Source organism: Helianthus annuus, chromosome 12, assembly GCF_002127325.2.
Source record: "Helianthus annuus cultivar XRQ/B chromosome 12, HanXRQr2.0-SUNRISE, whole genome shotgun sequence".
Taxonomy (NCBI): domain Eukaryota; kingdom Viridiplantae; phylum Streptophyta; class Magnoliopsida; order Asterales; family Asteraceae; genus Helianthus; species Helianthus annuus.
The window spans coordinates 47,706,049-47,716,876 of NC_035444.2; the positions used below are offsets into that span (position 1 = coordinate 47,706,049).

General features: G+C 35.4%; 1 protein-coding gene across 9 annotated transcripts; it reads right to left on the reverse strand.

The window, feature by feature from the left end:
* Positions 1–780: 780 nt before the first annotated feature.
* LOC110894778 lies at positions 781–5,189 on the reverse strand. 9 transcript variants are annotated; one of them, XR_002566679.2, is made up of 7 exons: positions 4,529–5,189; positions 3,364–3,480; positions 3,242–3,290; positions 2,536–2,674; positions 2,379–2,453; positions 1,512–1,667; positions 781–1,331 (listed from the first exon to the last, which is right to left on the reverse strand). XR_002566679.2 is itself a non-coding variant. In XM_022142008.2 (6 exons), exons 3-6 carry the CDS (start codon positions 2,688–2,690, stop codon positions 1,121–1,123), a joined length of 597 nt encoding a protein of 198 aa, XP_021997700.1. In that variant the 5' UTR covers positions 2,691–3,290; positions 3,364–3,480; positions 4,529–5,189; the 3' UTR covers positions 781–1,120. The 9 variants fall into 9 exon arrangements, 1 of the variants encoding a protein (XP_021997700.1); XR_004875374.1 differs by having other exon boundaries at positions 1,797–2,453; XR_004875376.1 differs by having other exon boundaries at positions 1,797–2,453; positions 3,183–3,290.
* Positions 5,190–10,828: the final 5,639 nt, after the last annotated feature.

A 10,828-nucleotide genomic window follows, 5' to 3' on the forward strand; every position in this document is an offset into this window, starting at 1 on the left:
GTCTAACATTTGGTCACACATATGTGTTTTTTCCATGACATCTGCTATCATTCTATCACATAAACAAAAACAAAGGGATGAAAGTGTGGCTAATGGTTATGTATAGCCACATTAAATTTTGTAATTATACGTGTGGCTATTCTCTAACATTTGGTCACAGATAACTTTCTTTTCTCATGACGTTTGGTATCATTCCGTCACACAACAAAAAAACAAAGTAACTATGGCGTGGCTAGTGGTTATTTAAAGCCACACGAAATTTTATAATTCTAAGTGTGGCTATCGTCTAACCTTTGGTCACACATAATTTCCTTTTCTCGTGACGTTTGGTATCATTCCGTCACACAAACAAAAAATAAAGTAACTATGGTGTGGCTAGCGGTTATTTATAGCCACATGAAATTTTGTAATTTCAAGTGTGGCATTTGTCTAACATTTGGTCACACGTAATTTTATTTTTTCATAACGTTTGGTATCATTCCGTCACATAATAAAAAACAAAGTAGCTATGGTGTGGCTAGTGCTTATTTATAGTCACACGACATTTTGTAATTTTAAGTGTGGTTGTTGTCTAATCTTTGATCACACATAACTTTTTTCCATGACGTTTGGTTTCAATCCGTCACAGAAACAAGAAACAAAGTGACTATGGTATGGCTAATGTTTATTTATAGTCACACGAAATTTTGTAATTCCACTTGCAGTCACACATTTTTTTGTGGTTCTATGTAACCATTTTGGTATAATTACCTCCTTGTCAAATAAAAACTACAGTGAAGATGAGAAAACTAAAAACCAAATGCTATTAATAATAATATCCCAAAATCCATACATAAGTATTCAATTTAAATACCAACACTAACCTATCTACAAAACTTGCAAAGGAAAATCACTTTACACATAAACTAAGAACTACTTCCAGACTGTTTTCTTCAAGTCCGCATACTCATTGTTTTAGACCTAAAAGTGCTGTAAATTTGCATCCATGGGTTCGTGGCCACATTACTGCTGTTGTGGTGGGGAGCAAACTTGTAACTTGTGGCCAGTTCTGATGTTGTATGATCCTCCAATTGTTTTATTCATGTTACTTGTAAACCCCATGTTATGGTAATTTGCACATCTAACACATGTTCATCCTAGTAGACTGAGATAAAGAACTTACACACATACTTATCAACATATATATGCTTGATCTGTCCATAGCTGGAACACCCGCCTTCCACATCACCTTAGTTAATATCCAAATCAAATTTTGGAACAACTTGTAGGATAAACAAATGTTTGTCAATTCAGGCACAGAATCAAAAGTTGGGCCAATGGTGGCAAGGATCCTGAAAATCAAAGAACCGAGAAATGAAGTGAAGTAGATAAAGAATCAAAGATAAATGGACAATAACAAATTGTATAAACTATCATATCCTAAGTTTCAGCGGTAGCTACTTTATGCATTGCACAATTTAGGTGTAAACGACCAATGGCAAATTAATCCAAAATGCAGCACCAGGAAATACCAAAACAAAAACAGCAGATTCACACGCTTTTCCAGAGGTAGAAGATATCCAGCTGCTTGTTCTTCATTACCATCAAAAAGCTTCAAAGCTTGTATAACTGCATCTCTACTGAACCCGAGTTCAACAAGCTTCCCGATTTTGGCTTCAAATAGCTCCCTGAACTCACAAACATACATAACAGAGTAAGCAAGTAAGAAATTCATCTTCTGATTAGATTATATTTGAATTTATGTTTAATTGAATTCATTATATACACTAAAAAACGAATTAAACAAAGAAGTGTACATTTATAGAACTGCCACTAACAGGTCCTGCAGGTTGAACAAAACAATGCAAATATTAATCAGTTTCATCCTTCCATACTAGGGGTGTAAACAAGAGTCAGGCCGCTCAAGAGCTAATCGAGATCGGTTCGTTAATAGTTCGAAAAGACCCGTGTAAACTGTAAAATGAAACAGGATGGCCCATTTAAACTGCAGAATGAAATAGGCTGACCCATTTAAACTGTGAAATGAAACAAGCTGAGTTATATAACCTATTTAATCAAACAAGTTGACACGTCAACCCATTAAAAATAAACTCATAAAATAAAAGAATATTGTATATGTTCAATCTGTTTACGGTCTGTTTACAACGTGTCAGCTTACTAGTCGTGTTGGGTTCATCAATTCAAACCACTAAACCTCTACTCAAAACCATCTTTATTATGTATGTAAAGTATACCACCTAATAGTGTACCTACTTTATACAACAAGTTAAATCACATGCATCAACTTTTTTACATCTAAACCACTTTTAACTAAAGTTTTGATTCAAAAAGTTCCACTTTAAATTTGAAATATCACTTTATTAAGTCAGAAAATCAACCTAGCTATAGCAAGGCCCCATATAATGTGCTCATAAATTGGGATGAACATTAGCACCACAAGCATCCCCACCACTCTGAAAAAACAAATTACAAAATAATGATCAAAACTGTTTATAAGTCAAAAAACAAGATTATAGAAAAGTAATAGTTACTTACAGCGAGTACGGGTGAAAAGGGAGCAATACGAAGGAAGCCACAATGAGAAGAACATGACCCACATCAAGAGATGTAAAATATTTAGCATATATCTTTATGGGTGTGAATTTCTGACACGATCCGAAAACATGATACAAACCTAACACGAAATTCATGGGTTTGGGTTTAGTATATATGGGTTCGGGCAAGTTTCAGGTTGAACCCACGAACCCGTTTAGCTAAACGCGTCAGGTTCAGGTCAACCCAGTCGGGGTGGCAAGTTGACCCGTTTAACCCATTTCTATTATATTATTATATTTTTAAAAATATGTTTTATGTCATAAATTAAATTGGGTGTGTATTTTATGCTATAAATATAACTTAAAAATGGAAGTTGACATAAATTTTTACGATTTTAATGTAATTTTATTATATAAATTTGCATTTTCTTTTTGTTGTAGTGTTAATTTTAATATATTAATTTGCTGAAAAAATTAAAAAAAAAAATCGGGTTGAATGGGTCGGGTTCGGTCAGTATGCGAATATTCAAGCCGGGTTCGGGTTCATATGTACGGCACAATTTTCGGGTTCGCGTCGGTCTAAAATTTTCGGGTTCGGGTCGGATTGAACCCGCGAACACGACCCGTTTAGCACCCCTATATACCTACATGAAGAGATTCAAACCGAATATGCCCAGGCCTAGTTACAAGAGGACAAGCATCAGTACCCGTATTCCGATTCTGCAATAGCCTTTTTGAAGCTTGTTTCTAGTATAGCTGCCATTTAAAAAAACGCCAATAATATAACACTTGAGTTGCATAAACTTTTAGTGCAAGATCAGTTACTTACTAGTTCCTTCGGCTGATCATTAGCCTCATTAGGGACGAGATACCTCATTATTACCATTTTCAGTTTCTTCTGTTTCTACCCCATTCACCCAATGTTGCCAGGCATAGTTTCTTCCTTCTATGATTCAAAAGTATATGACAAAATAATCAACATACGGCAAACATACCAATAAGAGAAAGTAAGTATCTCATAGCGGAGTTTTGATTTGATATTATGCGGTATTAAGACTTGAAATAACAAACGCTTCTTATTGTTTATATAATACAGATCTGCTTCTAATTATTTAGTGGCCAAATAGTCAGTTTCATATCATCTTCAACTAAAACTGTTTTCTAAAGCTAAAGCAATGTTAACTATTGTGTTAATCTGATTTGAGAGGCCTTTATTCCCATTTCACAAATTACCACCCTTCTTTCACAAAGATGTGTTTTTGGTCATGTACATATTAACTCAATAAGTAGCCAAACTCGATCATCTGATTTCATTACATTTCCATTTGTTGAATTATATTGAATGCTAACTTTAAATTTGTATAGATTCATTCAAATTTTAATTAGTTTTTTTATTCAAACTCAAACTCTAACTGTACATATTACTCTTTCCAGTTTCCAACAAATACCCTAAAGTAAATAGCCCTAGCCAATCAGCAACATATGTTTTCAAATACAATATATTAACACCCTAATTATATATGAACCAAACAATTAAATTCATGTTAGTTTGAGTTTAGAATACTCCACTTACGATCAGTAACCATTTACCGCCAGCACTCCCACCTCCTTCATCAGGAGGTATGTCACCATAGCCATTGCCACCCATATTAGAGGTGTTAGGGGATTTCTTTTTATAATTGATTTTCTGATAATAGATATTAAAAAACAATTATCTTAAACAACACAATAACATATTAATGCTTTATTAAACCACGTATCCCAAAAAAAAAAAAAAAAAAAAAAAAGCCTCTTAGAATAACATATCAAATTGTAGTCTATTTTGTTTTAATTTATGTTATGCACACTGAAGCAACAACTAAAACTCTGAATATAATTCAATAGTTAGCTTTGTACTCCTAAAATAAATAGATAATCTATAAAAATTTTGCCGCAATGTTATCTCGGATATTGAATCAAAAAATGAAATTTAGAAGATGGAAAAAGTGTCGAACCTTTGACAGATGTTTTGTGAAAGTTACGAGAGGATGTAGAAGCAAAACGAGTCTTAGGCGACTTGTTGACTTGAGATCGAGAACCACCTACCATTGTTTTATGAGTCAAAGAACAGAAACCACTTCTGATCCATCTGGAGCTTTCCTTGCTCGTCACAGTTCACAAGAAGGATAGGTCTCGCCGGACCAAAGGCTACGGCGGTGGCAGTGGAAGAGCCTCTGCTGAATAATCTCATCGGAAAAAATGAGTTGTACAGTGTAAAGTGAACAAGAAGTTTCTGGTTCGACCTAGGGTTTGGCCCATAAGGATGGAGGTGTTGCAGCTGAACCGGTTGAATCTGAACCGGAAGGTAACAGGTCGGGTTTGGGGCGGTTGTTTGGGTCAGAGTTTGCGACATACTTACTTTGTTGTTGTGGATCTGGAGCTAGGGTTTTGAGATGAAGAATATAGAAGAGGTGTGTGAAGAGAGTGAGTGGATTAACAAAGAACAGAGGAGATTGTTATCGTTGTTGCTATGGAAGTGAAGATTCAGTTGAGAGATGAAGGTTGGAGAGGAAATCAATTTAGGATTAATCTAGAGAAGAAAATGGTATAGAGGAATACTAGTGAAGAAATTTTTGGGGGGAGTTGAAATTGGAAGCGGGATTGGGTTGGGAGGGAAAATTTTGGGTGTGAAAATGTTAAAAGGGGGAAATCTTTTTCTAAAATTTTAATAAACTAGTGGTTTTTTTGCGCTTTGTTGCGGTCTTACATCGACATTGATTCAGTTTTTTATGGTATTGGTACATACGAGCATTTAGCATTTATGAACAATAAAAACCGACAATTGTTTTACCGATATCGGTTAGGGCTATAAGCGAGTCGAGCCAGGGTGGGACTTTGAGCTTGAGCTCGAAATTAAACGACGTGAGCCAGAAACATCAAGAAAAAGTTAAACGGGTTAAATACGTATAATATGAAAAGTATAAATGGAATGTTAAGGCCCAATGAGGTCCATTGAGACATATATGATCTATTATTGCCTATTGTGATCCATTAAGGCCCAATATGGTCCATTACAACAATAGTCCATTATGATATGTTAAGGCCCAATATGGTCCATTAAGACATATGTGATTCATTAAAGCCAAATATGATCCACTAACACATGTATACTAACTATTGTCAGTTGTGATCCATAATGGCCAATATAGTCCATTAAGACACGTATTATCTACTATTGTCTATTGTGATCCATTAAGGCCCAACATGGTCTATTAAGACATGTATGATCTATTAGTGCCCATTATAATCCATTAAGGTCCAACATGATCTATTAATACATGCATGATCTACTATTGGCCTTTGTGAGCTCTTAGTGTCTAATATGATCCATTAAGACATGTATGATCTACTATTGTGTATTGTGATCCATTAAGGCACAAAATGGTCCATTAAGACATGCATGGTGTACTATTGGCCATTGTGATCCGATAAAGTCCAACATGATCCACTAAGAAATGTATGATCTACTATTGGCCATTGTGATTCGTTAAAGGCCAACATAGTCCATTAAGACATCCATTAAGGCCCAACATAGTCTATTAAGACATGTATTGTTGGTGCAGTTGTCTGTCGACTACATCTTCGTTCGAGTCTTAGGATAGGGCTGTTTGTATAGTAAACGATAAACGAGAAATCATGTATTAGATTTAGGGTCGCTTTTAGTGTTTTTAGGGTGGACCGCTTTTATGACACTAATATGGATCGCTCATGTGTCATAAAGCTTGAACCGCTTTTATGACATAATGAGTGGATCGCTCATATGGCATGTCCATATAAGCGATCCAGAGGGTCTATATATATGTGGTCCATATGGGCGGTTCCAGAAGTTAGAGAAGGAGGTGGTTTCCAAGGTGTAAAGGCGAATCCCTGTCCGATTGTCTCCACGTTCTTGTAAACTGATATATAATCAATAAAGGAGACGTTAAAGTGTGAAATCAAGCTTTACGAAGACTAATTCAATGAATTCCGCCTCTGAACTAGTCTAAGTGCTCTTCTGAACGACTCATCGGGTCAGCAAACGATCCTACATGTGGTATCAGAGCTCAGGAGGAAGAGTTCTTGCTGTTTAGCTCGATTTTCGCTCGAAATTCTCACTTCTACACCTTCTTTTCTGATCCGGAAAGATTTCACGGTCAAAATTTGCTCAAATTTTCACAGACTGTTCATTATAGTACCGAGACAAACCCTGGAAAGTTTTGTGCCAAAATTTGAAGTTTTAGCAGGTCAAAACATGTTCGTTATGGGGATCGCTCGAAGTGACATCAGTATGGACCGCTCTTAGATCACGTGTTGGACCGCTGATTGGTACAAATTAGGTTCTGGTTCGCTCCAAACTGGTGACTTGAATCGCTCATTCAAACAATCTTGGATCGCTTGTTTGAACACTTCTTGAACCGCTCAAACGGACATAGTTTAAACCGCTCGAACAAATATCTTTTGGGACGCTTGAACAAACGAGTTCTGAACCGCTTATTTGGACTGATTGTGAACCGCTGATTCGGACAGTTTGTTTGGACCGCTTATTCGACAAACTTGTCTGGGCCGCTTTTTTGGTTTAGTGGTTGGAACCGCTTATCTGGACAAGATTTTGGACCGCTCAAAAGGATATTAGTTGGACCGCTTTTGTGTTAATCCAACTTAGATCGCTTATTTGAACTCACTCGGACCGCTTATCTGACAAATTGTTGATTCGCTTTTTAGTCAACAATTATGTATTGGATTTGTAAAAAATGACGATGAGGTTTGATGTGCAAGAAAACAATGATCTTGAGAGAATGAATAGTTGGTATCGAGGATATCTTAGTAGTTCTTATCAGAGAATATCAAAAGAAGTTTGGTATGAACGTTTCAACTGCTTTTTGAGTAAGAAAGATGAAAAATTGGATGATTTGGAGAAACGTTTTGATCGTTTGATAGACTATTTGAAGGAAAATCAAATAGTGATATCAGAAGCTGAGATGGTATCAAAGTTCGCTAATGGTTTATCAGTTGAATGGGATGATTTTTTGAAAAATTTGAAAGAAAATTCTAATTTTTCAAAATTAACTATGAATGAATTCATCAGCGAACTTAAAAATCATGATTATGAGAATTATCAAAAGAAAAGAGAATTATTGGATAAGATAAAAATAAATTTGGAAGGTTTGAGTTTAGAAGTGATAAAAGAAATAAACAAAAGAATCAATTTTTGTTTGGGAACAAAAAGAAATTCAATGTATGATATGAAAAGAGGCTGTTATATCGATGATAATAGAAATCCTCTTGATCTTGTTACAATCTTTGGTGCAGGTACATATAAGATAGAGAAAGAGCAAGTGCCGAAGGTTGAAGAATCTGTGAAGAATGAAACTTCAAGCTCTGCATCAGTTTGTTCAAAATGTGACCACTTCAAGACTGAAAATGACAAACTCTTGAAGGATGCGGAAAGTCTGACATTGGAAGTCAAGAAGTTAGAAGATGTGAAGCAAACTGATGATAAGCAGAATCTTATAGTTCAGGAAAATTATGAAAAGTTGAAAGTTGAAAATGACAAACTGTTAAGTAATCTGAACAGTTTGGCATTGGAAAACAAGAAGTTGAAAGAAAATGTAAAGGCTTTTGAAAGCAAACAGAAATCATCAGAAAATGAAGATTTCTGGATAAAATTGGAGAACAAAAATTTGAAAGCTAATGAAGTGAAACTTCAAGAACAGATAAATGTTTTGGAAAATGAAAAATCTGTTCTTGAAAACTTGAAAAATGAAAATGAAAATTCAATCAAGTCTCATCTTGAAAGAATCTCTCAGCTTGACAGTGAAGCTGAGAATTCGAGGAACAGAATTGATGAACTTGAAAAGAAATTGATCGGTTTTGTGACTTCATCTGACAAGTTGAATATTCCTTGTCCAAAACCAATCAACTCTGTTCCAATGAGTGACAAAGTCACAAACTTTGATCATGTCAAAGTTAAAGATTGTGATGAAAAATCTGATGATAAAAAGGAAAAATTTCAGAACACTGTTCTGCAATCAACTAAAAAGGGTGAATGCTCAAAGCAAAAACCTTTGAAGAAGAAAGCAGAACAGAAACAAAAAGTTAAAAGTGAGAAAATTGTTCAAAAAGATAGAAAAAATTCATCAGATCGTTCATCCAATCAAAAGAAAAAATTAAAAATATAAAAAATGAAAATTCTAAAATTGTTGGTAATAAGTGGTGCAGGTTGGACCACAGTGCTCAAAAGCTAAATCCAGCAAGTTTGAGAAAAGAATATCACCAAGCCAAACAATGCTTTGATTTGAGTGTTTGGACTAAAAATGGTGATAGGTACGATAACAGAATGTGCTACAGCTGCGGCTATCATGGACATATTGCTGTTAACTGCCGGTACTGGAGATATGAGACCAGGAGGTGCTTTAATTGCAATATCAAAGGTCACATTGCCAGAGAATGCCCAAGGAGATCGAATGAAAGATTGAGGGTTAATTCTCAGAAATCGGCAAAGATTCCAGTCAAAGTCAAGCCCCAAGAACAGAAGGTTCTGAAACCTAAAGTTCAAGAACAGTCAACTCAAGAAAAGAAAGTAAAGCTTTCACAGGGGCAAAAAGATAGACTGAGAAAAAAGAGGAAGAAGGCAAGAGAGTATCTTGAGAAGGTTTTGTCCTCGGGTTCATCTGTTGGAAAGAATAAGAGCTCTGATGAATCAACTTCCTCGATTGCAAAGTCAAGCAAGACAGATTCATCAGATACAAATCTGAGGACAGAAAAAAGAGAGAAAAAGAAGAAAATGGTCGGCGATGAATCTGACAGGTCAAAGTCAGACAAGCCACCTGCAGGCAATGATTCTGGTTCGTTAAAACCAGAAGAGCCTTTGGTTGAGGTAAAAAAGGAGAATTCAGGTTTAGCAATGGATGAGGCAAATTTTCCACCATTGTTGAACAAGAATTCGAAATCACCCAAGGACTGTCAGGCTTGGGTGAATCTGTTTAAATGAAAAACCTGACTTGCCGGAGATCCCAAGATGGTATCGTGGATCATGAATCGGCACATTTCTTGAGAAATTTCACTTTGGTGATTTTTCGCTTTACATGTGGTAAATCAGGGACATTAATTTGTACTTGATTTTCTACTGATGGTTTATGATAAAACTGGAAATGATAAATCTTTAAAAGGTTTGAAGAAAACAAGATGAAGAGATAACCCCGAATCTACAAATGGTTTGAACACAAACTAATTTTTTCCGGAAAAATCATTTTGATTAAAACAAACTTAAGTGTTTTGAGATCACAATGGGAAATTAGTTTGTTGTGAGGGGGAGTTCTGATTGTTTATGCCATATGGATGGAGAATTGAACTGATTCTCATCATGTTGTCATTTTTGTACAGTTTGTTTCAAATTTTCCCAGAAAATCAAAATTGAGACATATTTTGATTTTAGGGGGAGTAAAATTTTAAAAAATTAGAAAATTTGAAAATGTCAAAAACATTGAAAAAATTGTAAAAATGAGTTTTGTTGCAAAACAAGAGGAAATGATAGTAAATCAGTTGGACTATCACAGCACGCTAAAGAAATGTATTGCCAAATGTGATAAACGGTCTCACTGATGATGTGACGATAGGTTTTTGTACATTTAGTAGATTTATTCGGGATATAAACCTAAAATTTCAAACTTATGAAATTCGTGGGGAACACTACTTGGATATATAGGTAACCCCTGAAATCTTGTTTGAAAGGTCTCGTATTCTGATATACTAGGTGTTTATACTATACGATGTCTGGGGTATTATTCCGGGACTTCTGCTGAACGGTAGTTCTGACCTAGTCCTTGGCTAATACTTTCCACAAAATGCTTGAAACATAGCATTATAGCCCTCAGAATGATTAGACAATAAAATTGATAATCATCTGTTGTAGCTAAAAGATCCTCTAAAGGGGACACACTGCTAAGTCGAAGCTGATATCTCTCTGCTGAACGGAAGTTCTGACCTGAGATCCCTCAGTTCTCGCATCTTTCCCCTAATTTATGTACAGACATCATTGTAGTGTTCATACCTGTAAGACTGAATATTGGGATTCTGGATACGGGAGTATATTCAAGACGTGGGACACATGAATTGAACTAAGTTCATAAAATACCTAAATAGTATCCTGAATAGATTGAAAATTGTATGAAAATTTAAGAGGACAATTATATCGTCAATCTATGTGAATCGTTTAGAACTTAAAATGATTAAAAGCTTAACGGTGCTTGTGTTATGTCTCAAAAACTGATGTGATC

Bases quoted from the DNA above. Each gene is read 5' to 3' on its own strand.
- LOC110894778 (XM_022142008.2), bottom strand. From the start codon at position 2,690: ATGAATTTCGTGTTAGGTTTGTATCATGTTTTCGGATCGTGTCAGAAA. The intron at 1,668-2,378 runs GTTGATTTTCTG...TTGTGAGTTCAG, and splicing joins TGGGGCCTTGCTATAGCTAG to GGAGCTATTTGAAGCCAAAA. The intron at 1,332-1,511 runs GTATTTCCTGGT...TTTGATTTTCAG, and splicing joins AATCTGCTGTTTTTGTTTTG to GATCCTTGCCACCATTGGCC.